Here is a 27,268-nt window from a genome sequence, read left to right as displayed (position 1 = left end):
GACATTGGTATTTATATGCTAGCACACTAAGTATGTGGACACCGCTTCAAATGAATGGATTCTGCTATTTCAGCCACTCCCATTGATGACAGGTGTATAAAATCAAGCACCCAGCCATGCAATCTCCAATGACAAACATTGGCAGTAGAATGGCCCATACCGAAGACCTCAGTGAATTTCAACATGACACCGTCACCAACAAGTCAGTTCGTCAAATCTCTGCCCTGCTAGAGCTGCCCCGGTCAACTGTAAGTGCTGTTATTGTGAAGTGGAAATATCTAGGAGCAACAACGGCTCAGCTGTGAAGTGGTAGGCCACACAAGCTAACAGAACCGCCACGTGCTGAAGTGCATGGCGTGTTGAAATCGGCTGTTGCAACACTCACTACCGAGTTCCAAACTGCCTCTGGAAGCAACGTCAGCAGAAGAATGTCAGCACGTTACCAGCCCCAATGCATAGTGCCAACTGTAAAGTTTGGTGGAGGAGGAATAATGGTCTGGGGCTGTTTTTCATGGTTCGGGCTAGACCCCTTAGTTCCAGTGAAGGGATATCTTAACGCGACAGCATACAATGACATTTTAGATGATTCTGTGCTTCCAACTTTGTGCACAAAGCGAACCATACAGAAATGGTTTGTCGAGATCGGTGTGGAAGAACTTGACTGGCACTTTGCCAAGTGCTAAGAAACTGATTAGCGATAAGATGATGATAACATTTGCATGACACATTGGAATGAATGTGATTTGCATTTTTGTCCTTTGCAACATTTTACATTGAGAATCTTAAGTTTTTGGGGTCTTTTGTCTTCATCAGCTAAAAATACAGTATGTAAGAACTCAATGTGGCATTGTCAAGGCTGCTATGCAATTAACTTCCAATTCCAACAGCATTGTGCACATGTTGGCTATGTTAAGGCCTGTACTTCATCATTCCAAAGGTGCACATTCACCATTTCAATGTATGGATTGAGTCAGTGTGGGGAAGTTGATTAGACTGTAATGTGAAAGGAGCTAGACCTCCAGTGGATTACACACGTTCACCACAAAGTTACGTGATGGCAAGTCGATGTACTTACATGGCAATTAGCCATCCACTAGGGACGATGTGAGTGACTGTTAACACCTAGTAGGCTCACAACGAGCTAGGGCTTTGTGGATGGGGTTGAGGAAGACCTAAATCGTGAGCTACGGCTCCGAACATTATGGGTTCAGTCCCAGTGCAAGGCACACATTTTTTAATTTTCGTCTTTAATTTTATTTTTATTTTTATACCTTAACCACTTGGAATGAATGCCTAAACTTAGCCCCCAAGGTTAGTTTCAGTTTGATTAGTTGACTGGCAGCTGACAGGACATGTTGTATTTGGTTTGACATGTGGATTCATATTTGGAGGTTAAGAAGTTTGAAATGGGGGGTCGCTATTTGATCATAATTCTGGAGGTTGCGTTTTGTGAAAACCAAGCTACTTTTTGTCTGGTGAGTCCAGTAGTATCAGATGCAGAATGACCTGCAGCCTGATGAATGTTGGCATGACCACTGATCCAGGAGAATAGTCTGTTGGAGAGATGGGAGCTGTAAAATGGAAACACAGCCTCATACTGACCAGTCTGTTAATAAGTCTATACAGGTCCAGAATCCACTTGCATAGTTTTTAAGCTCATTCAGTGAGGTTCAGTGCCCTGACAATATGATAATCTTGCAGTTTTAAGGGTCGATGCATTGGAAGATGAGGCACGACACTATCTCCGCTTCTCTAATCATTTAACAAATCACCTTCATTTCCTAAAATGCTTCATTTCTTAGAGAGGATGTATTTCTTTGTAAACACCGTTGCTCCCGTTTCCATCCAGTGAAACTACAGAATGTGGACTGGATGCAGATAGAATCACACCTTATGTAGGCTAGGCTATTGGTGTAGAATGCGTATTATTGCAGTGTGAGCATGCATAGAATGTCTGAGGTAGGCTAAACTATACTGAATGTGTCTCAAACTATGTCAAACTCTGATGTTCTGTTTGACCTCAAGGAATCCAGAAATGTCACACCTCTACATAGGAGCATGTTATGACTGCATTTCCTTTGATCTCAACGCTATCTGTGTGCCAGAGATAAAATAAGTTTGCTTCTGAGTATGTCAGTGTTCACACCACACTAGTAGGACTCACTGACAAATGACCTTGATGTACCATAGCGCTTCCATTTCCCACTCTTTCAGTTGAGATGTCAACTAGGTTTTACATGGAACCCATTGCCTTTTGCAAAGCCTATATCACAGTCTATTATTAGCACAGCATGGCAACAGTTCTGCCTGTGTTTTGTTTTAGGCCTATGTTTTTACTGATGTCAGCAACATGATTGGTTTTGTCTGTTTAGCTGCGAATTTGTACAAACTAGGCATATATGGTAAATCGGTGCATCAGTGATGAATCAGTGAGTGTGTGGGAAATATTGACAAAAACTGTGTTCATGTGAGAAATGTGTGCAGACAGAGGTTGACTAGCTACCAGAGTGGGATTGTAGCAGTTTATATTGCTTTTGCTCATTTACCCATGTCCCAAGTTAACCACAAATGCAGCAGACAGGCATACCATTACCATCTGTCACCTTAGAGCAGCGAACAGCCTTCCAAATGGTAGGGGGATGGGATCTGCAACCTATGTTAAAACCACAAGTTGACATTACCTCAATAGTTTTTTTTGCAGACCCTAACCTGCTATAGGCTGTATTAATCTCTGGTCAGTATTGCATTTGCAAGGTAATTTTCAATACAGGTTCAAGCTGTGTGTTAATACATTTCCTTGATTCTTTGAAAATGTCCAGCCAGGATGTAATTTGTTCAGCTTTTATCAGCTTTTAGATCAGGCTGCAGTCCGTGAAGTTTGTTGATAGCATGTCTGCACATTGGAGGTTTGGCTGAGTGACACATTCCTTAGGGAAAAAGTGCAATGGATTTTTTTGTTGTTTTTTTATTATGTAAGATACATATTCAATAGGCCTAAAAAATTAGATTTGCACTTTTCTACACCCTGAAAGATAAGAAGCCTTTGACTTTGGTTCTGACTTTTTAAGTCTAGAGGGAAAGGGAAATGGAAATGATGCAGGCCCTACTGTGCGAGCAGATGTGTGCTCTGCCAATATACTGTATAGCCTAGCCATTGACAACACATAGAGAGACTTTTTTTGTGTGTGTGTGTGTGTGGGGGGGGGTAGATCAGCTTTAATATTGCAGATTGTGGCTACTAGAAATGTAGTTATCTGCATCATTTCCAATACCCCATATATTTTTTGGTAGATATCTATGTTTACCCGCCACATCCATCTTTAATCTGCTGTGACACTGCCAGCGTGTGGCATGTAGGCCATATGTGTGTGCATTTGTGTTTTCATCTGTGTGTGTGTGTGTGTGTGTGTGTAGCCTACTTTTTAGTTCGATTTAAAGCATTCTGAGAAAAGCCGCTCTCTCTCAGTGTGAAACAATAGTTGTGGCTACAAAGTGAGTCAGCTCGGCTCCATAGGCAATGTGCATGTTATGTTCTATTAGAGCTGAGCGATATGGCCAAAAATACATATTGCAATAAATTGCCAGAATTCATGCGATAACGATAATAGGACGCTAAATTTATAACATTAATGTGCACCACCGTTTTTAAAATGGTATTATCCTTTAAACTACTACAACTAGTTTGATGGTTGTAGCCATCAGTTGTCCCATTAACAATCACCCACATTAGCAAACGTATTTCATTTCAAACTTCACATTTCTCTAGTATAGGCTACTTATCGTAATGAACGATATCAGAAAATTGCCTGCGATAACTGATTTGTATGGTCGGTGTCAATCATTTTCGGTTTACCGTCCCAGCTCTACAGTGGGTATAGAAAGTCACCACCCCCTTTTAAAATGTTCACCTTTTGTTGCCTTACAGCCTGAAACGAAAACACATAAAATCAGACTTTTCCCGGCTTTATTTACACACAATATCCAAGTGAATTGGCAAAGATTTTACTGTGAAAATGTATTACAATTAAAACCGTAAAATACCCTATTTGGATAAGTGAACACCACCCTGAGTTATTACTTGGTGGAACCAGCTTTTGCTTGAATTACAGCCATGAATTTCTTTGAATACGGCTCTACTAACTTATATTTGCCCATTCTTCCTTGCAGAATTGTTCAAGCTCAGTCAAATTGCATGGTGACAGATCATGGACTGCACTCTTCAAGTCATTCCACAGATTCTCAATGGGATTGAGGTTGGGGCTCTGACTTGGCCAATCAAGGACATTCACCTTCTTGTCCTTCAGCCACTCTACAGTTGCTTTGGCAGTGTGCTTTGGGTCATTGTTATGTTGAAACATGATCCATCTTCCCATTTTCAATTTTCTGGCAGAGGGCTGCAGGTTCTCCCCAATAATCTGTTGGTATTTTGCACTGTCCATTTTCCCTTCTATCCTGACAAGTGCTCCTGTCCCCTGCTGAAGAGAAACACCCCCACAACAGGATGCTGCCACTGCCGTGCTTTACTGTAGACATGGTGTTCTTTACTGTAGACATGGTGTTCTATACTGTAGGCATGGTGTTCTATACTGTAGGCATGGTGTTCTATACTGCAGGCATGGTGTTCTATTCTGTAGGCATGGTGTTCTATTCTGTAGGCATGGTGTTCTATACTGTAGGCTTGGTGTTCTATACTGTAGGCATGGTGTTCTATACTGTAGGCATGGTGTTCTATACTGTAGACATGGTGTTCTTTACTGTAGACATGGTGTTCTTTACTGTAGACATGGTGTTCTATACTGTAGGCATGGTGTTCTTTACTGTAGGCATGGTGTTCTATACTGTAGGCATGGTGTTCTATACTGTAGACATGGTGTTCTATACTGTAGGCATGGTGTTCTTTACTGTAAGCATGGTGTTCTATACTGTAGACATGGTGTTCTTTACTGTAAGCATGGTGTTCTATACTGTAGACATGGTGTTCTTTACTGTAGACATGGTGTTCTTTACTGTAGGCATGGTGTTCTATACTGTAGGCATGGTGTTCTATACTGTAGGCATGGTATTCTATACTGTAGGCATGGTGTTCTTTACTGTAGACATGGTGTTCTTTACTGTAGGCATGGTGTTCTTTACTGTAGGCATGGTGTTCTTTACTGTAGACATGGTGTTCTATACTGTAGACATGGTGTTCTTTACTGTAAGCATGGTGTTCTATACTGTAGGCATGGTGTTCTTTACTGTAGACATGGTGTTCTTTACTGTAGACATGGTGTTCTATACTGTAGGCATGGTGTTCTATACTGTAGGCATGGTGTTCTTTACTGTAGGCATGATGTTCTTTACTGTAGACATGGTGTTCTTTACTGTAGACTTGGGGTTCTATACTGTAGGCATGGTGTTCTTTACTGTAGACATGGTGTTCTTTACTGTAGACATGGTGTTCTTTACTGTAGACTTGGGGTTCTATACTGTAGGCATCGTGTTCTTCACTGTAGGCATGGTGTTCTTCACTGTAGGCATGGTGTTCTTCACGGTAGGCATGGTGTCAGTTCACTGTAGGCATGGTGTTCTATACTGTAGGCATGGTGTTCTATACTGTAGGCATGGTGTTCTATACTGTAGGCATGGGGTTCTATACTGTAGGCATGGGGTTCTATACTGTAGGCATGGGGTTCTATACTGTAGGCATGGGGTTCTATACTGTAGGCATGGGGTTCTATACTGTAGGCATGGTGTTCTATACTGTAGGCATGGTGTTCTATACTGTATGGTGTTCTATACTGTAGACATGGTGTTCTATACTGTAGGCATGGTGTTATATACTGTAGGCATGGTGTTCTATACTGTAGGCATGGTGTTCTATACTGTAGGCATGGTGTTATATACTGTAGGCATGGTGTTCTATACTGTAGGCATGGTGTTCTATTCTGTAGGCATGGTGTTCTATACTGTAGGCATGGTGTTCTATACTGTAGACATGGTGTTCTTTACTGTAGACATGGTGTTCTTTACTGTAGGCATGGTGTTCTATACTGTAGGCATGGTGTTCTATACTGTAGACATGGTGTTCTATACTGTAGGCATGGTGTTCTTTACTGTAAGCATGGTGTTCTATACTGTAGACATGGTGTTCTTTACTGTAGACATGGTGTTCTTTACTGTAAGCATGGTGTTCTATACTGTAGACATGGTGTTCTTTACTGTAGACATGGTGTTCTTTACTGTAGGCATGGTGTTCTATACTGTAGGCATGGTGTTCTATACTGTAGGCATGGTATTCTATACTGTAGGCATGGTGTTCTTTACTGTAGACATGGTGTTCTTTACTGTAGGCATGGTGTTCTTTACTGTAGGCATGGTGTTCTTTACTGTAGACATGGTGTTCTATACTGTAGACATGGTGTTCTTTACTGTAAGCATGGTGTTCTATACTGTAGGCATGGTGTTCTTTACTGTAGACATGGTGTTCTTTACTGTAGACATGGTGTTCTATACTGTAGGCATGGTGTTCTATACTGTAGGCATGGTGTTCTTTACTGTAGGCATGGTGTTCTTTACTGTAGACATGGTGTTCTTTACTGTAGACTTGGGGTTCTATACTGTAGGCATGGTGTTCTTTACTGTAGACATGGTGTTCTTTACTGTAGACATGGTGTTCTTTACTGTAGACTTGGGGTTCTATACTGTAGGCATCGTGTTCTTCACTGTAGGCATGGTGTTCTTCACTGTAGGCATGGTGTTCTTCACGGTAGGCATGGTGTCAGTTCACTGTAGGCATGGTGTTCTATACTGTAGGCATGGTGTTCTATACTGTAGGCATGGTGTTCTATACTGTAGGCATGGGGTTCTATACTGTAGGCATGGGGTTCTATACTGTAGGCATGGGGTTCTATACTGTAGGCATGGGGTTCTATACTGTAGGCATGGGGTTCTATACTGTAGGCATGGGGTTCTATACTGTAGGCATGGGGTTCTATACTGTAGGCATGGGGTTCTATACTGTAGGCATGGGGTTCTATACTGTAGGCATGGTGTTCTTCACGGTAGGCATGGTGTTCTTCACGGTAGGCATGGTGTCAGTTCACTGTAGGCATGGTGTTTTGTACTTTAGGCATGGTGTTCTATACTGTAGGCATGGTGTTCTATACTGTAGACATGGTGTTCTTCACTGTAGGCATTTTGTATTTATTTATTTATTTCACCTTTATTTAACCAGGTAGGCAAGTTGAGAACAAGTTCTCATTTACAATTGCGACCTGGCCAAGATAAAGCAAAGCAGTTCTACAGATACAACGACACAGAGTTACACATGGAGTAAAACAAACATACAGTCAATAATACAGTATAAACAAGTCTATATACGATGTGAGCAAATGAGGTAAGGGAGGTAAAGGCAAAAAAAGGCCATGGTGGCAAAGTAAATACAATATAGCATGTAAAACACTGGAATGGTAGATTTGCAGTGGAAGAATGTGCAAAGTATAAATAAAAATAATGGGGTGCAAAGGAGCATAAATAAATAAATAAATACAGTAAGGAATGAGGTAGTTGTTTGGGCTAAATTATAGGTGGGCTATGTACAGGTGCAGTAATCTGTGAGCTGCTCTGACAGTTGGTGCTTAAAGCTAGTGAGGGAGATAAGTGTTTCCAGTTTCAGAGATTTTTGTAGTTCATTCCAGTCATTAGCAGCAGAGAACTGGAAGGAGAGGCGGCCAAAGAAAGAATTGGTTTTGGGGGTGACCAGAGAGATATACCTGCTGGAGCGCGTGCTACAGGTGGGTAATGCTATGGTGACCAGCGAGCTGAGATAAGGGGGGACTTTACCTAGCAGGGTCTTGTAGATGACATGGAGCCAGTGGGTTTGGCGACGAGTATGAAGCGAGGGCCAGCCAACGTGAGCGTACAGGTCGCACTGGTGGGTAGTATATGGGGCTTTGGTGACAAAACGGATTGCACTGTGATAGACTGCATCCAATTTGCAGAGTAGGGTATTGGAGGCCACTTTGTAAATGACATCGCCGAAGTCGAGGATTGGTAGGATGGTCAGTTTTACAAGGGTATGTTTGGCAGCATGAGTGAAGGATGCTTTGTTGCGAAATAGGAAGCCAATTCTAGATTTAACTTTGGATTGGAGATGTTTGATGTGCGTCTGGAAGGAGAGTTTACAGTCTAACCAGACACCTAGGTATTTGTAGTTGTCCACGTATTCTAAGTCAGAGCTGTCCAGAGTAGTGATGTTGGACAGGTGGGCAGGTGCAGGCATCGATCGGTTGAAGAGCATGCATTTAGTTTTACTTGTATTTAAGAGAAATTGGAGGCCACGGAAGGAGAGTTGTATGGCATTGAAGCTTGCCTGGAGGGTTGTTAATACAGTGTCCAAAGAAGGGCCAGAAGTATACAGAATGGTGTCGTCTGCGTAGAGGTGGATCAGAGACTCACCAGCAGCAAGAGCGACATCATTGATGTATACAGAGAAGAGAGTCGGTCCAAGAATTGAACCCTGTGGCACCCCCATAGAGACTGCCAGAGGTCCGGACAGCAGACCCTCCGATTTGACACACTGAACTCTATCAGAGAAGTAGTTGGTGAACCAGGCGAGGCAATCATCTGAGAAACCAAGGCTGTCGAGTCTGCCGATGAGGATGTGGTGATTGACAGAGTCGAAAGCCTTGGCCAGATCAATGAATACGGCTGCACAGTAATGTTTCTTATCGATGGCGGTTAAGATATCGTTAGAACCTTGAGCGTGGCTGAGGTGCACCCATGACCAGCTCTGAAACCAAAATGCATAGCAGAGAAGGTATGGTGAGATACGAAATGGTCGGTAATCTGTTTGGCATGGCGTTCTATACTGTAGACATGGTGTCAGTTCACTGTAGGCATAGTGTTCTATACTGTAGGCATGGTATTCTATACTGTAGGCATGGTGTTCTATACTGTATGGTGTTCTATACTGTAGACATGATGTCAGTTCACTGTAGGCATGGTGTTCTATACTGTAGGCATGGTGTTCTATACTGTATGGTGTTCTATACTGTAGACATGGTGTTATTCATTGTAGGCATGGTGTTCTATACTTTAGGCATGGTGTTCTGTACTTTAGGCATGGTGTTCTATACTGTAGGCATGGTGTTCTATACTGTAGGCATGGTGTTCTATACTGTAGGCATGGTGTTCTATACTGTCTGCATGGTGTTCTATACTGTCTGCATGGTTTTCTATACTGTAGGCATGGTGTTCTATTCTGTAGGTCTGGTGTTCTATACTGCAGGCATGGTGTTCTATACTGCAGGCATGGTGTTCTATACTGTAGGCATGGTGTTCTATACTGTAGGCATGGTGTTCTATACTGTAGGCATGGTGTTCTATACTGTAGGCATAGTGTTCTATACTGTATGGTGTTCTATACTGTAGACATGGTGTTCTATACTGTAGGCATGGTGTTCTATACTGTAGGCATGGTGTTCTATACTGTAGGCATGGTGTTCTATACTGTAGGCATGGTGTTCTATACTGTAGGCATGGTGTTCTATACTGTCTGCATGGTTTTCTATACTGTAGGCATGGTGTTCTATTCTGTAGGTCTGGTGTTCTATACTGCAGGCATGGTGTTCTATACTGCAGGCATGGTGTTCTATACTGTAGGCATGGTGTTCTATACTGTAGGCATGGTGTTCTATACTGTAGGCATGGTGTTCTATACTGTATGGTGTTCTATACTGTAGACATGGTGTTCTATACTGTAGGCATGGTGTTATATACTGTAGGCATGGTGTTCTATACTGTAGGCATGGTGTTCTATACTGTAGGCATGGTGTTATATACTGTAGGCATGGTGTTCTATACTGTAGGCATGGTGTTCTATACTGCAGGCATGGTGTTCTATACTGTAGGCATGGTGTTCTATTCTGTAGGCATGGTGTTCTATACTGTAGGCATGGTGTTCTATACTGTAGACATGGTGTTCTTTACTGTAGACATGGTGTTCTTTACTGTAGACATGGTGTTCTATACTGTAGGCATGGTGTTCTTTACTGTAGGCATGGTGTTCTATACTGTAGGCATGGTGTTCTATACTGTAGACATGGTGTTCTATACTGTAGGCATGGTGTTCTTTACTGTAAGCATGGTGTTCTATACTGTAGACATGGTGTTCTTTACTGTAGACATGGTGTTCTTTACTGTAAGCATGGTGTTCTATACTGTAGACATGGTGTTCTTTACTGTAGACATGGTGTTCTTTACTGTAGGCATGGTGTTCTATACTGTAGGCATGGTGTTCTATACTGTAGGCATGGTATTCTATACTGTAGGCATGGTGTTCTTTACTGTAGACATGGTGTTCTTTACTGTAGGCATGGTGTTCTTTACTGTAGGCATGGTGTTCTTTACTGTAGACATGGTGTTCTATACTGTAGACATGGTGTTCTTTACTGTAAGCATGGTGTTCTATACTGTAGGCATGGTGTTCTTTACTGTAGACATGGTGTTCTTTACTGTAGACATGGTGTTCTATACTGTAGGCATGGTGTTCTATACTGTAGGCATGGTGTTCTTTACTGTAGGCATGGTGTTCTTTACTGTAGACATGGTGTTCTTTACTGTAGACTTGGGGTTCTATACTGTAGGCATGGTGTTCTTTACTGTAGACATGGTGTTCTTTACTGTAGACATGGTGTTCTTTACTGTAGACTTGGGGTTCTATACTGTAGGCATCGTGTTCTTCACTGTAGGCATGGTGTTCTTCACTGTAGGCATGGTGTTCTTCACGGTAGGCATGGTGTCAGTTCACTGTAGGCATGGTGTTCTATACTGTAGGCATGGTGTTCTATACTGTAGGCATGGTGTTCTATACTGTAGGCATGGGGTTCTATACTGTAGGCATGGGGTTCTATACTGTAGGCATGGGGTTCTATACTGTAGGCATGGGGTTCTATACTGTAGGCATGGGGTTCTATACTGTAGGCATGGGGTTCTATACTGTAGGCATGGGGTTCTATACTGTAGGCATGGGGTTCTATACTGTAGGCATGGGGTTCTATACTGTAGGCATGGGGTTCTATACTGTAGGCATGGTGTTCTTCACGGTAGGCATGGTGTTCTTCACGGTAGGCATGGTGTCAGTTCACTGTAGGCATGGTGTTTTGTACTTTAGGCATGGTGTTCTATACTGTAGGCATGGTGTTCTATACTGTAGACATGGTGTTCTTCACTGTAGGCATTTTGTATTTATTTATTTATTTCACCTTTATTTAACCAGGTAGGCAAGTTGAGAACAAGTTCTCATTTACAATTGCGACCTGGCCAAGATAAAGCAAAGCAGTTCTACAGATACAACGACACAGAGTTACACATGGAGTAAAACAAACATACAGTCAATAATACAGTATAAACAAGTCTATATACGATGTGAGCAAATGAGGTAAGGGAGGTAAAGGCAAAAAAAAAAAAGGCCATGGTGGCAAAGTAAATACAATATAGCATGTAAAACACTGGAATGGTAGATTTGCAGTGGAAGAATGTGCAAAGTATAAATAAAAATAATGGGGTGCAAAGGAGCATAAATAAATAAATAAATACAGTAAGGAATGAGGTAGTTGTTTGGGCTAAATTATAGGTGGGCTATGTACAGGTGCAGTAATCTGTGAGCTGCTCTGACAGTTGGTGCTTAAAGCTAGTGAGGGAGATAAGTGTTTCCAGTTTCAGAGATTTTTGTAGTTCATTCCAGTCATTAGCAGCAGAGAACTGGAAGGAGAGGCGGCCAAAGAAAGAATTGGTTTTGGGGGTGACCAGAGAGATATACCTGCTGGAGCGCGTGCTACAGGTGGGTAATGCTATGGTGACCAGCGAGCTGAGATAAGGGGGGACTTTACCTAGCAGGGTCTTGTAGATGACATGGAGCCAGTGGGTTTGGCGACGAGTATGAAGCGAGGGCCAGCCAACGTGAGCGTACAGGTCGCACTGGTGGGTAGTATATGGGGCTTTGGTGACAAAACGGATTGCACTGTGATAGACTGCATCCAATTTGCAGAGTAGGGTATTGGAGGCCACTTTGTAAATGACATCGCCGAAGTCGAGGATTGGTAGGATGGTCAGTTTTACAAGGGTATGTTTGGCAGCATGAGTGAAGGATGCTTTGTTGCGAAATAGGAAGCCAATTCTAGATTTAACTTTGGATTGGAGATGTTTGATGTGCGTCTGGAAGGAGAGTTTACAGTCTAACCAGACACCTAGGTATTTGTAGTTGTCCACGTATTCTAAGTCAGAGCTGTCCAGAGTAGTGATGTTGGACAGGTGGGCAGGTGCAGGCATCGATCGGTTGAAGAGCATGCATTTAGTTTTACTTGTATTTAAGAGAAATTGGAGGCCACGGAAGGAGAGTTGTATGGCATTGAAGCTTGCCTGGAGGGTTGTTAATACAGTGTCCAAAGAAGGGCCAGAAGTATACAGAATGGTGTCGTCTGCGTAGAGGTGGATCAGAGACTCACCAGCAGCAAGAGCGACATCATTGATGTATACAGAGAAGAGAGTCGGTCCAAGAATTGAACCCTGTGGCACCCCCATAGAGACTGCCAGAGGTCCGGACAGCAGACCCTCCGATTTGACACACTGAACTCTATCAGAGAAGTAGTTGGTGAACCAGGCGAGGCAATCATCTGAGAAACCAAGGCTGTCGAGTCTGCCGATGAGGATGTGGTGATTGACAGAGTCGAAAGCCTTGGCCAGATCAATGAATACGGCTGCACAGTAATGTTTCTTATCGATGGCGGTTAAGATATCGTTAGAACCTTGAGCGTGGCTGAGGTGCACCCATGACCAGCTCTGAAACCAAAATGCATAGCAGAGAAGGTATGGTGAGATACGAAATGGTCGGTAATCTGTTTGGCATGGCGTTCTATACTGTAGACATGGTGTCAGTTCACTGTAGGCATAGTGTTCTATACTGTAGGCATGGTATTCTATACTGTAGGCATGGTGTTCTATACTGTATGGTGTTCTATACTGTAGACATGATGTCAGTTCACTGTAGGCATGGTGTTCTATACTGTAGGCATGGTGTTCTATACTGTATGGTGTTCTATACTGTAGACATGGTGTTATTCATTGTAGGCATGGTGTTCTATACTTTAGGCATGGTGTTCTGTACTTTAGGCATGGTGTTCTATACTGTAGGCATGGTGTTCTATACTGTAGGCATGGTGTTCTATACTGTAGGCATGGTGTTCTATACTGTCTGCATGGTGTTCTATACTGTCTGCATGGTTTTCTATACTGTAGGCATGGTGTTCTATTCTGTAGGTCTGGTGTTCTATACTGCAGGCATGGTGTTCTATACTGCAGGCATGGTGTTCTATACTGTAGGCATGGTGTTCTATACTGTAGGCATGGTGTTCTATACTGTAGGCATGGTGTTCTATACTGTAGGCATAGTGTTCTATACTGTATGGTGTTCTATACTGTAGACATGGTGTTCTATACTGTAGGCATGGTGTTCTATACTGTAGGCATGGTGTTCTATACTGTAGGCATGGTGTTCTATACTGTAGGCATGGTGTTCTATACTGTAGGCATGGTGTTCTATACTGTCTGCATGGTTTTCTATACTGTAGGCATGGTGTTCTATTCTGTAGGTCTGGTGTTCTATACTGCAGGCATGGTGTTCTATACTGCAGGCATGGTGTTCTATACTGTAGGCATGGTGTTCTATACTGTAGGCATGGTGTTCTATACTGTAGGCATGGTGTTCTATACTGTATGGTGTTCTATACTGTAGACATGGTGTTCTATACTGTAGGCATGGTGTTATATACTGTAGGCATGGTGTTCTATACTGTAGGCATGGTGTTCTATACTGTAGGCATGGTGTTATATACTGTAGGCATGGTGTTCTATACTGTAGGCATGGTGTTCTATACTGCAGGCATGGTGTTCTATACTGTAGGCATGGTGTTCTATTCTGTAGGCATGGTGTTCTATACTGTAGGCTTGGTGTTCTATACTGTAGGCATGGTGTTCTATACTGTAGGCATGGTGTTCTATACTGCAGGCCTGGTGTTCTATACTGCAGGCCTGGTGTTCTATTCTGTAGGTATGGTGTTCTATTCTGTAGGCATGGTGTTCTATACTGCAGGCATGGTGTTCTATACTGTAGGCATGGTGTTCTATACTGTAGGCATGGTGTTCTATACTGTAGGCATGGTGTTCTATACTGTCTGCATGGTGTTCTATACTGTCTGCATGGTTTTCTATACTGTAGGCATGGTGTTCTATTCTGTAGGTCTGGTGTTCTATACTGCAGGCATGGTGTTCTATACCGTCTGCATGGTGTTCTATACTGTCTGCATGGTTTTCTATACTGTAGGCATGGTGTTCTATTCTGTAGGTATGGTGTTCTATACTGCAGGCATGGTGTTCTATACTGCAGGCATGGTGTTCTATACTGTAGGCATGGTGTTCTATACTGTAGGCATGGTGTTCTATACTGTAGGCATGGTGTTATATACTGTAGGCATGGTGTTCTATACTGTAGGCATGGTGTTCTATACTGTAGGCATGGTGTTCTATACTGTAGGCATGGTGTTATATACTGTAGGCATGGTGTTATATACTGTAGGCATGGTGTTCTATACTGCAGGCATGGTGTTCTATACTGTAGGCATGGTGTTCTATATTGTAGGCATGGTGTTCTATACTGTAGGCATGGTGTTCTATACTGTAGGCATGGTGTTCTATACTGCAGGCATGGTGTTCTATTCTGTAGGCATGGTGTTCTATTCTGTAGGCATGGTGTTCTATTCTGTAGGCATGGTGTTCTATACTGTAGGCTTGGTGTTCTATACTGTAGGCATGGTGTTCTATACTGCAGGCCTGGTGTTCTATTCTGTAGGTATGGTGTTCTATTCTGTAGGCATGGTGTTCTATACTGCAGGCATGGTGTTCTAGGGCATGGTGTTCTATACTGTAGGCATGGTGTTCATGTAGGCATGGTGTTCTATACTGTAGGCATGGTGTTCTATACTGTAGGCATGGTGTTCTATACTGTAGGCATGGTGTTCTATACTGTAGGCATGGTGTTCTATACTGTAGGCATGGTGTTCTATACTGTAGGCATGGTGTTCTATGGTGTTCTACTGTAGGCATGGTGTTCTATACTGTAGGCATGGTGTTCTATACTGTAGGCATGGTGTTCTATACTGTAGGCATGGTGTTCTATAGGCATGGTGTTCTAGGCATGGTGTTCTATACTGTATATACTGTAGGCATGGTGTGTCTATACTGTAGGCATGTTTTCTATACTGTAGCATGGTGTTCTATACTGTAGGCATGGTGTTCTATACTGTAGGTGTTCTATACTTGGTGTGTCTATACTGTAGGCATGGTGTTCTATACTGTAGGCAGGCACGTAGTGGTGTTCTATACTGTAGGCATGGTGTTCTATACTGTAGGCATGGTTTTCTATACTGTAGGCATGGTGTTCTATACTGTAGGCAGGCATGGTGTTTCTATACTGTAGGCATGGTGTTCTATTCTGTGTTCTATACTGTAGGCATGGTGTTCTATTCTGTAGGCATGGTGTTCTATACTGTAGGCATGGTGTTCTATACTGTAGGCATGGTTTTCTATACTGTAGGCATGGTGTCAGTTCACTGCAGGCATGGTGTTCTATACTGTAGGCATGGTTTTCTATACTGTATGGTGTTCTATACTGTAGGCATGGTGTTCTATACTGTAGGCATGGTGTTCTATACTGTAGGCATGGTGTTCTATACTGTAGGCATGGTGTTCTATACTGTAGGCATGGTGTTCTATTCTGTAGGCATGGTGTTCTATACTGTAGGCATGGTGTTCTATACTGTAGGTATGGTTTTCTATACTGTAGGCATGGTGTCAGTTCACTGCAGGCATGGTGTTCTATACTGTAGGCATGGTTTTCTATACTGTATGGTGTTCTATACTGTAGGCATGGTGTTCTATACTGTATGGTGTTCTATACTGTAGGCATGGTGTTCTATACTGTAGGCATGGTGTTCTATACTGTAGGCATGGTGTTCTATTCTGTAGGCATGGTGTTCTATACTGTAGGCATGGTGTTCTATACTGTAGGCATGGTTTTCTATACTGTAGGCATGGTGTCAGTTCACTGCAGGCATGGTGTTCTATACTGTAGGCATGGTGTTATATACTGTATGGTGTTCTATACTGTAGGCATGGTGTTCTATACTGTATGGTGTTCTATACTGTAGGCATGGTGTTCTATACTGTAGGCATGGTGTTCTATACTGTATGGTGTTCTATACTGTAGGCATGGTGTTCTATACTGTAGGCATGGTGTTCTATACTGTAGGCATGGTGTTCTATTCTGTAGGCATGGTGTTCTATACTGTAGGCATGGTGTTCTATACTGTAGGCATGGTTTTCTATACTGTAGGCATGGTGTCAGTTCACTGCAGGCATGGTGTTCTATACTGTAGGCATGGTGTCAGTTCACTGCAGGCATGGTGTTCTATACTGTTGACATGGTGTCAGTTCACTGTAGGCATGGTGTTTTTTTAATTGTAGGCATGGTCTTCTTTGGGTGGAAAGATGTATTGGGTTTTCGTCATATGGTTTTGCATTCAGGTCAAAAGGTTACGTTTCGCAAAGCTCAAATGACACTTGATGTGGATTTTTTTATGGGTGTTTTTTTTTTCCTGCCACCCTCCCGTAGGGGCCAGATTAATGCAGCGTTTGTGATAATGTGGTCACATGCACACATTGACTAGTCTTTGCCATAAAGGCCTGAAGCTCCTTCAAAGTCGCCATTGGATCCTTGGTAACCTCTCTGATCTGTCTCCTCCTTGCCCGGTTTGGAGGGACGGCCTGATCTATGCAGGGTCTGGGCATAACCATACGCCTTCCACTTAAAAATGGTCTTAACTGTCCTCTGAGGGACAAAGCCTTTGAAATCTTTTTATATCCATTCCCTGATTTGTGCCTTTCCACAACTTTATCTTGTAGACCTTTTGAAAGTACCTTTCTGCCCATAGTGGATTCTTTGCTTTGAATTGCACTACTAAGCAGTGGAGTCCTCTATGAACAACTGCTTTTATTCTGAACTAATCAAAGTCAATACTAATGATCACAGATGGAAGCCAATTAGCTTGATTTGTGATCTGGAAGGTGATTGGTTATACCTCGGCAAATTTGGAATTGCAATTCTAAGGGGGGGAGTGTATTCACTTATCCAAATAGGGTATTTAACTGTTTTACTTTTTTGAAAATATTTTTGGGGGTGGTTTCATTTCAGGATGTAAGGCAACAAAAGGTGAACAGTTTGAAAGGAGGTGGTGACTTCGTATACACACTGTACATGTATGTTATATTCTAAACCAAAGGCTGTAAAAGTGGCATGATCGGACATCATGCAGGACAGGAACATCTGAACCAGTGTTGAGACATTTTTTATATAAATTGTTAAAAGTATAAAAGATCATATGACATACCTACCAGAATCACTTTGGGATGTAGGCGAGTTGTAAACAACATCATTTCTGAGACTGGAGATGGGGCAGAGGTGTACATTTATTTTACAGGAAGATGAAGTGCTCCATCTCTACAGCCGTGCTCTCTCACTCTCTCAAAATAGACCAACACCTCATCACTTTGATATGGCGATGAAAAGGGAATGAACTACGTCTCTAGGGGTGTGTTCAAGTATAAAAGCAGATGACAAAATTCTGTTCGGTTTGCAAACAAACCACATCCTATGACAGTTTTTGTCAAGAATAGGCCTACACATCTCTTAAGAGAATTGATGATGGTTGACAAGGCATCATCTGGGTTAGGGTTTGGCCGTGGTAGGCCGTAATTGTAAATATGAATTTGTTCTTAACTGACTTGCGTAGTTAAATAAATAAATAAAATAAATACATTGAAACGTCCTCAATAATACTATCTAAGATTGGACCTCCTCTGTAGAGTTCTGTTATGGTTATGCAATGTTTTGACATGGAAATTAGAATGTGCTCCAGTATTCTACTGGCGATATGGCGCTTCAGATTTGAGGTATCTTTGGGTGAATGTACAGTTCTGCATGGCTGCCTATTGATTCGTTATTTCAGATGTCACTCTTGTGAAACACCAGTAGCACAGGTCCTGAAGTGGTTTCTCCAGAGAGAAGGATGTTTGTGCTCCTGTTCTATATCTCTCTGAATGGATGAACCCAGTTAAAACACGGTCTATTCTGTGGTCATGCCCATGCTTGCTTGTTTGTCACTACCATGATTCTGCAAGGTCCCAGACTAGCCCTGTGCTGCTCCGAGTCAGACCTGGCTGAGATAAACACCACTGCTCTCATTGATGGACTACAGCCCAGAGCACAGCTCATCTATGGAAAGAGAATCCCCCCACACACACACACACACACTGTCAACAGAGATCCTGAGATTCTGTTTTTAACTCAACAGCGCCACTGCGGTGCAATGGTGGTAATGGGTACTACGCCTTGTTATTTGCCATGCAAGAGAGATTCACTGTAGCAGTGCTGCTGCTCCTGTCCACAGTTAGCACCCAACAGCAGGTCCCCGCTGCCCTGCTCTGGTGTGAACTGTGTGTACAGCAGATTGTAGAAGGATTTTTGCACACAGACAATGTGTTAGTGGTAGTGGCATCTTCTGGGAGGAAATCTCCACTCTCCAGTCCTAGCTTCAGTTCTTCCTTAGCAGCACTATGTAGCGTGATTGGTGTAGTGTGAAAATATGTTGCTCTGAGTTTGGATTAACAACTGTCTCACCACCACCTCCTCCCTTCCCTTCAGGCCTGTGTCCTGATTGCTGACCTCATGGTGTAACCAGGTATAAAGATGAGCATAAGCAGTGATGAGGTCAACTTCCTGGTGTACAGATACCTACAGGAGTCAGGTAGGCTCTATCTGACGCTTCAACCACACATCTGGAAGCAAACGCAATTGAAGCCAGACTGCTGTCGAAATAATCTTACCGTATATTCTCCTTATGTAATGTTCTATAACTATTAAAGGGTGCCCTGAAAATGTGCACTCTGAGAACAACCACAGAGCTATTTGAAGTGTGCCATTTCCAGAGGCACCAGAGGGAGGGATCTGCTCTATGTAATGTGCTGCCTACTGACATGCTCCTCATGCCTCCCCTTACAGGGTTTTCCCACTCAGCCTTCACGTTTGGGATAGAGAGCCACATCAGTCAGTCTAACATCAATGGAGCCCTGGTGCCCCCTGCTGCCCTCATCTCCATCATACAGAAGGGCCTGCAGTACGTGGAGGCTGAAGTCAGCATTAATGAGGTGAGCTCATCTCCTCATTCACACAAGTCATTATTATCACAGCATCACATCATCTTATCAGGGAATCCGTGGACTTTATTACTGCAAGCCAAGCCAACTGTGATGAAATGCAGAACATGGCATCGGTTTGATCAGAAAGCATATGAATGCAATGCTAGGTTTCTGTTCTTCAGTTATCAAATCAAATCAAATCAAATCAAATCAAATCAAATTTTATTTGTCACATACACATGGTTAGCAGATGTTAATGCGAGTGTAGCGAAATGCTTGTGCTTCTAGTTCCGACAATGCAGTAATAACGAGCAAGTAATCTAACTAACAATTCAAAAAAAAAACTACTGTCTTATACACAGTGTAAGGGGATAAAGAATATGTACATAAGGATATATGAATGAGTGATACAGTAGATACAGTTATCAACCAATGTAGCTTTATAATAAATTGCATTAAGTTTTAATAGATGGTTCTCTAGTGATTTGTTTTAGTGTTTTATCCTTTAATTTAAGTCAAAGGAGGTTGGTGGAAACTTAATTGGGGAGGACGGGTTCGTGTAATGGCTGGAGCAGAATTATTTGAATGGTATCAAACACATGGTTTCCATGAGCCATCCTCCCCTCAGCAGCCTCAACTGGATTTAACCTACCATTGCTTACAGCTACAGTAGTTATTTAGCCGTTTGAAGCCTTTGATTTTGAGTCTAACCAGCTTTTCTGCTGTCCCCAGGACGGTACACTGTTTGACGGGCGGCCGATCGAGTCCCTGTCGCTCATCGACGCTGTAATGCCGGACGTGGTGCAGACGCGGCAGCAAGCCTACCGAGACAAGCTGGCCCAGCAGCAGGCGGCCCAGGCCCCCCCAGCCAATGCCACCAACATGACAGCCAACACCAAGAATGGAGAGAACACGGCCAATGGCGAGGAGAACGGAGCGCACGCCTTAGCTAGTGAGTCTCAGTCCACGGCCCTGGGCTTAGTGTTTATTAACCATAACACACAGAGTGAGAAAGTGGATAATGTCCCAAAAAAATTCTGCTATTAGTTCGCTCTTTATGGCTAGTTTGTGCATGTTCTGTTATTTTGAACATCATTGTTGTGGTTGAGAATGTAAACTACCAAAAGAGTCAATGCCAATACTGGATGTTTTGTTATTCAGATCATGCACATGCTGATGAGGTGCTCTCTGTGTGCCATACAGACAACCATGCAGACTTGATGGAGGTGGACGGGGACATGGAGATTCCCAAGAACAAAGCCATGGTGCTCCGAGGCCACGAGTCAGAGGTGTTCATCTGCGCTTGGAACCCTGTCTCCGACCTGCTCGCCTCAGGGTCAGTGTCTCTCTCTCTCTCTCTCTGAGGTTATTGCATTAAGCTCAAATAATTAAAGTCCTATATTTATCTGTATCCTGGTTAGAGTTGCAAAATTATGGTAACTTTCCCCAAAACCCCAGGTATTCCAGAAATCCTGGTTGTAGGATCTGGATTTCCTGATTCCGTGAATCTTCCAACTGGGATGTCTGTAAACCTGGGAATTATGGGAAAGTTTTGCAACCCTAATTGAACGAATGAGTGACCCATGACCTTTCTGTGTTGCTATTTTGTTGTATTGTAATTGCTCTGGGCTGTGTTAACTGTCCCTCCCCTCCCTGGTGCAGGTCTGGGGACTCAACGGCGCGGATCTGGAACCTGAGTGAGAACAGCAGCTCCGCGCAGCTTGTACTGAGGCACTGCATACGGGAGGGAGGCCAGGATGTCCCCAGCAACAAAGACGTTACATCATTAGACTGGAATGTGAGTCAGAGGTCTACACACACACACAAGCCTGCTCCATGTTCCCCCTCACAAATCCGATAACTTTATTTCCACATTTATGTCCACTGCTCCTGTTCTGAATGCTGTTACTAGGAGCCACTTCAAACTGCTTTTATGTTTCAAAGCTTGGATCTTTTTTAATTACCCCAATTATTTTGAGGTGTAATACTGTTTTGTTGTACTGTAGGCTTGTTATCCTGGCAAGGGAAGTTTCATTGAGCAGAATCATGTGCTGAACAACATGTATTTTTTTTCATTCCATTTAACTTAATGTATATGTATTATACCTCTTCCCCCTGACAGAGTGAGGGTACTTTACTAGCAACCGGCTCATATGATGGATTTGCCAGGATCTGGACAAAGGATGGTGGGTTGCCACTTTTACCTCCTTTTTCAACTTAACATGTTGTCAGTTTCCTCTCTAATATATATGATTTGAACCCTAGGTAATCTTGCCAGTACCCTGGGTCAACACAAAGGTCCCATTTTTGCATTGAAATGGAACAAGAAAGGAAACTTCATTCTTAGCGCCGGAGTAGACAAGGTAAGAACCCAACAGCCTTTTTCTTTTTTGTTATGAGCTAAAGACATGAAATGCTATGAAAGCTCATTCACCTCTTCTGGACTAAAAGAACATTCTGTTATTCTCAGGCGTGTTCTAATTGAGATGTTTTTCTTTGTGTGTTTCTCCCTCCAGACTACAATCATATGGGATGCTCACACAGGAGAAGCCAAGCAGCAGTTCCCGTTCCATTCAGGTGCACTGAATTATCCAATGGCTTCTTTCCTGACTCTTCATTAACCCTTACTAGACATGTATCGGTACATACTTACATGAATATATACAGTAAGGGTATTTTTGTGCCGACTCATTCTTAGTTTCTGTCAAGCACAGAAAGAAAGAAGTAGAGTTCTATGTTGTTTATTCATAGTTTTCTTCCGCTCCTCTTGTTGTGACTCCATAGCGCCTGCTCTGGATGTGGACTGGCAGAGCAACAACACGTTTGCCTCCTGCAGTACAGACATGTGCATCCATGTGTGTAAACTTGGCCAGGACAGGCCCATCAAAACATTCCAAGGACACACGGTAAGTCAGCCCAATTACCCCACAGCGTTACACTGCTCCTGCAGCCATCATAGAAGTACTATGCCATAGCCATTTTGTCCAGTTTTCTATGGGTCAGAGGCATTGCCTCCTCTGTCTGTGCTCCCCTCCACTCCAGAATGAAGTAAATGCAATCAAATGGGATCCAACCGGTAACCTGCTGGCCTCTTGCTCAGACGACATGACGCTGAAGGCAAGTTATGAATGAAAACTGTCTAGCTACGTCCAGCACTCTTACACTTAAGTATTGTCTGCTTTGTTGATTACTGTCCCTGTTAAATAAATTATATAAATACATGTGCACTGTAATGGTTTGCTCTGGATTATATATCAGAAATTCAAATAATTAATGTTTTGTATATATTTCTCTATACATTTCTTCATTGTGAATTGTCAACCTTTGACAAATTGTCAACCTGAAAAATAAACCAAGTATAAAACCAACCAAACATTCTTATCTATCTGAACATTCAGCGTTTTGGATATTCACCATCACATCATTTTACCATGCTAGATCTGGAGTATGAAACAGGACACATGTGTTCATGACCTGCAAGCTCACAGCAAAGAGATCTACACCATCAAATGGAGCCCCACTGGTCCTGGAACCAACAACCCCAATGCCAATCTCATGCTTGCCAGGTACTGAAACAGAAGCACTGCTGCGCCCTCTATGTGGGCATCCATTAGTTTGGATGTGAAAGCAGCATTACTGGCTGTGATAACAGCGGTGTGGCCCTGTTAGAGGGTAATAGACTGATGACTACACTGTTTCTGGGCCAGCCACAATGTCTTTGTGCCCTGAACCAAAACTCTTCACCTGAATTGCCCCAGTTTTCATGCTTCTGAATTGGGGCTTTGTGTTTGAAGTGAGCTATGACTATGAACTAAGTATTTCTTCTGGGGAGGAGGCAGATCGATGAGTATTTTTCCTGTGTTCCCTGCAGTGCATCCTTTGATTCGACAGTGCGGCTGTGGGATGTGGACCGAGGCATCTGCATTCACACGCTAACCAAACACCAGGAGCCTGTCTACAGTGTGGCATTCAGCCCCGACGGCAGGCATCTGGCCAGTGGCTCCTTTGACAAGTGTGTTCACATCTGGAACACGCAGGTACAGTCCCGACACTGTCTTGCTATCTACCTTGAACGGAGTGGAGAACTGTTAGTGATATTAGCTGCCTGTATTGTTATGCAGTTAGTTGCTTAGGTCAGTGGTAGTGCTTATTTTGGAGACTTTAATTAGGCTTTGGAATGGATTTAAATCTAAGAAAGCTATGGTATAGCCTTTGGCTTGTGGTTGTTGATCTGAAACGATAACACTGTCTTCGCTTCCCTTCCCTTCCCACAGACTGGTGCTTTAGTCCATAGTTACAGGGGGACAGGGGGAATCTTTGAAGTTTGCTGGAATGCAGCAGGTGACAAAGTGGGAGCAAGTGCATCAGATGGATCTGTGAGTACACCTTTTTTTTTTTAGCATTTTCATATACTTCAGTAAAAAAAAGTCACCAAAAATGTTAAGGGTTTATCACTCTGAGATATACAGGTCATAATAATATATATATTAAAAAGCCTCTCTTGTTTTTCAGGTTTGTGTATTAGATCTGCGGAAGTAACACTCCTTGTTGGAAGCCATGGACCGACAGTGAATGTGTACATAGCCAAAATAACTGTCCCTGCCCCATGTACTGCTAGTCCCTCTGAACCATGGCCGGCCACTACAGACCAGAAACAAGCACCCCAACCTCTACACAACAGATTCAGGAGCAAGGACACAATCTGTGCAGCAAATCCTTCCAGAGACATTAAAGGGACACAGACAAAACAAAAGAAGATCCGTATATGTACCAACATTTCAAAGCTATTTTGCTTTTTGATCTTTTAACCATCCTCATCAAGACAAAAAAAATATTTTAAACTTTGTTGGTAGTTCAGTCTCTGTGTACAGACATATCGGCTTTCCCGTCCTGCGGCAGGCAGTTAGGTTTAAAAAAATGATTTCAATGTTTAAGTTAATATTTTTGGGGGTCACAGCTGCATGAAGTGGAGGAGTCCTCTTTTTATACACACTCACAAAACAGTTCTTGAAAAAAATAGTCTTTGGTAGTGTGCGCTTTGTGGTTCAAAACAATATGGGGACTTGTTTTTACTGTTGACATCTAAATGCAGTAGTTTTTATTTCTTTCCTCTACAGGAGACATTGATTCTCCTGACTTAATATTATTACAAATTAACATTGGGTGCACATGAAAGAAGAGGCATTGTACAGCTGGATGCTGTAAAAAAAAAACATTTTTATGGTTGGTTTGTGCACCATTCATGGAGCTAGAAAAACGTTCCATGATTACCCCTGGACAAAGCTGTACTGCTGTTGTTATCACGTGGAAACATCCAGTATTGGATCGCTTAAAGAAGAGAAGCAGACGAGTCAGTATCCAATGACTGTTCCCTCCCTCCAGTGTGAATGGTTGGAACTGTGATGTCCACTAGACCTTTCACCAGAGTGCTTCCACTGGGCAAACTGAGGCCCCTTTTACAACATATAGCAAAAAAGGAAGACTTGCTTTAAGTTTTGTATTCTTCTAATGAAAACTTAGCTGATAATGTGATTCTCTCAGATGTTTTTCCAGATACATTTCATATTGCTGATGTATCATCTGTCACAACAAAACTTCCATTAAGCTTTTACTCAAAGTGGTTTTACATGTTGATTAGGCAAAGTTATCACTCAAGTCCCATAGACCATTTCCCAAACTAGATATTGACTGAGGTTATTTGGATCACAAACAAGCAATGCTGTTTTCAGAGGAAAAATGTCATCTTAAAGCAAGTCTGGGTGTTGGGCTAGGAATCAGAAATCACATGGAGTAACATGCACCATATCAATTATTTTTGTGCTGCTCAATATTTAAAAAAGTTAACTGAATTTGAAGCATAACCATTTAAAGACATGCGACAGACACTGTGTGGTATCTTTTCAAATCATGGTGAGAAGAGAATTCCCCTGCTGGACAGTAATCAATCGATAGTTCAATATTTTTTGTTTGACTTTCAAAAATCTGAATTTGAAATGGGACACATCTGAATATTCACCGGTTACAGTCTAGATATCCTGTTAAATGTAGTGTGTGCTTGTTTTTTTAAACAAAGAAAGCCAGTCTGATTTTACAGATGGCAGAATGAGGTTTTGGCTTGATGGAAATGTGAGGATCCATGGCCAGGATCCCTTGTTCCCCTGGTTTAAGACTTATGTTAGCGGTTTATTTTTTGGGATATCACTACACATATAGGGGCAGATGCATGGGCCCATATGAAACCTACTCCTGGTCTCAAAAAGCATTTTCAATTGATACATTGAGGATGTTTATTATTAGAGTAGGTTTAATCAGGGTCTGTGCAACCATCCCATAAATGTGCATTTTATACAGAGTGTAGTCCTTTTAAATCTGTAAAAACTGTCTACTCTAAGTAGATTGTACCATCTGGACACTATTTATTATACAGTCTATGACAGTGGAAGGTTATTTTAAGTTTTCTTTTATGATAAATCTGCTGTCCTAGTGTCTGCTTTGCCCTTCATTTTCACTACCTGAATTCTAATCATATTCTTATGTGTATGTCCTCTGGACATTTTGTACTCTTTTAAAACTTTTGTAATTCATATTTCTTTGTAGCCTAAAGGAGTAAAATATAAGATTATTGGAGATAATCAAGTACAGTATGTTCCAGTTTAATGATTTTTTTAGTTCCACATTGCATCATGAGTGCCCACGCCCCACCCTTGGTTTCTCGAGTCAAAATGTGTTTTTGCAGATTGCATTGATCTGTTGTAATTTGAACCAGATCTGAAAAAAAAGTCCAGAATAAAATATATTTTGATATTAATATATCATTTTTTATTGGATTTTCCCCTTGTTTATCTGTTTATTCTAAACATGTTCAGCTAGTTAGATACATACATATGAAAGCATTTGTAGGGAAAGAAGCTGTAGGCAACTTTTCAATAGTGAGATCCCAGACATCATGCTGTGGCATCATACCAGTTATTGGCTGTTTTGATGATGCACCAGTCTGTACATTTAATGTCTAAACTAAAATAATTGTGTATATTCTCTGGTTGCGCTGTTAAACAATGCATATATTGAGCTGTAAAGACTCCCTAATAGCATGACTGCTGGTAATTCAATACAGCCCTCTGAAAACAATTACATGAAAATGAAACATAGACCTAGATTCAATTCAGATCAAGTGTTAACCTGCGATTACAGACACCCACATAGCGGATGTTTAGGTGATGTCGAAGGTGGAACTGCGTTCGAGCCATCAAATCGATGAGCAGCTGCTCTTCCATCATTGTCACAAAGCCACACCCGCCCAAATCTCTAGAAGTTCAGAATAAGAAAGTAGGCTATATAGAAATAATTTAGCTCAAATTGTAAATCATGAAACGAAATAATAATCTTAATCAAGGTGTAGACTACATCCCACATTGCAGTGTTCAAACTTGTAAAAAAGGCTACATGGAATTTCTGTTATAGCAACTTTGTGCAGCCAATGGCAATGTCCACTTTAGGTGTAATGCCTGGAGTCACTTTTGGATTTGACAGCTAACGCAGTTTCATATCTGCCACCGCCAAAACAACCGCTATGCAGATGTTGACCAACACGGATCTGATTGAATTGAGCCCTTACAGTACATGAAATAGTTGCCCGTAGGAGACATCCCTGATGCTGTTAATGTTCAAGAGGAAGCTGCATGACGTCCATGAATGAGCAAATGAACACAGCATTGTTATCACCACCACACGGCTCCCAGGCTTGCGGCTACCGTCCATCGTTCACAGTAGTGCTCAGCTCAGAGAATAGTTGGTGAGGAGAGGTTGGGAGGAGTGCTGTAAATTGTGCTCTGCTATCTCTACGATGCTCTGGATAACATCGTAGGCCACAGCAAACAGGAAGTAAATAGGCAGGGTCCAGTGGAGTTGGAAGACCCGCTGGCCCACGGGCAGAGGCACAGTCAGGTGTCTGGGAGGAGAGGAAGAGATGAGAACCCGT

At 42.4% G+C, this 27,268-nt stretch overlaps 2 protein-coding genes across 6 annotated transcripts in view; one reads left to right on the top strand and one right to left on the bottom strand.

Annotated features, from left to right (window-relative positions):
* Nucleotides 1-26,098, top strand: part of tbl1xr1a (tbl1x receptor 1a) — a 36,367-nt gene extending 10,269 nt beyond the window's left edge. For 4 of the 5 annotated variants that reach the window (XM_024421692.2, XM_024421693.2, XM_024421690.2 and 1 more), the window contains 14 exons: nt 18,797-18,899; nt 19,154-19,299; nt 20,023-20,242; nt 20,452-20,626; nt 20,953-21,088; nt 21,413-21,476; nt 21,556-21,653; nt 21,807-21,867; nt 22,075-22,196; nt 22,333-22,407; nt 22,729-22,856; nt 23,162-23,327; nt 23,565-23,666; nt 23,803-26,098. In XM_024421692.2, the coding sequence (XP_024277460.1) occupies nt 18,842-18,899; nt 19,154-19,299; nt 20,023-20,242; nt 20,452-20,626; nt 20,953-21,088; nt 21,413-21,476; nt 21,556-21,653; nt 21,807-21,867; nt 22,075-22,196; nt 22,333-22,407; nt 22,729-22,856; nt 23,162-23,327; nt 23,565-23,666; nt 23,803-23,829 (1,578 nt within the window). In that variant the 5' untranslated portion in view covers nt 18,797-18,841 and the 3' untranslated portion in view covers nt 23,830-26,098. The remainder of the gene's footprint in view (nt 1-18,796; nt 18,900-19,153; nt 19,300-20,022; nt 20,243-20,451; nt 20,627-20,952; nt 21,089-21,412; nt 21,477-21,555; nt 21,654-21,806; nt 21,868-22,074; nt 22,197-22,332; nt 22,408-22,728; nt 22,857-23,161; nt 23,328-23,564; nt 23,667-23,802) is intronic. The other variant, XM_024421694.2, reaches the window with a different exon arrangement.
* Nucleotides 26,099-26,100: 2 nt separating this feature from the next.
* The window catches only part of si:ch211-51h4.2, a 105,256-nt gene continuing 104,088 nt past the window's right edge, over nt 26,101-27,268 (bottom strand). Inside the window, exon 18 of the mRNA XM_024421689.2 lies at nt 26,101-27,238. Within this exon, the coding sequence (XP_024277457.1) occupies nt 27,064-27,238 (175 nt within the window). The 3' untranslated portion in view covers nt 26,101-27,063. The remainder of the gene's footprint in view (nt 27,239-27,268) is intronic.

The sequence above is a fragment of the Oncorhynchus tshawytscha genome, linkage group LG05 (genome assembly GCF_018296145.1).
Source record: "Oncorhynchus tshawytscha isolate Ot180627B linkage group LG05, Otsh_v2.0, whole genome shotgun sequence".
Taxonomy (NCBI): Eukaryota; Metazoa; Chordata; class Actinopteri; order Salmoniformes; family Salmonidae; genus Oncorhynchus; species Oncorhynchus tshawytscha.
Note: the sequence above shows the minus strand (reverse complement) of the source record. Positions and strands in the feature narration are given on the sequence as shown.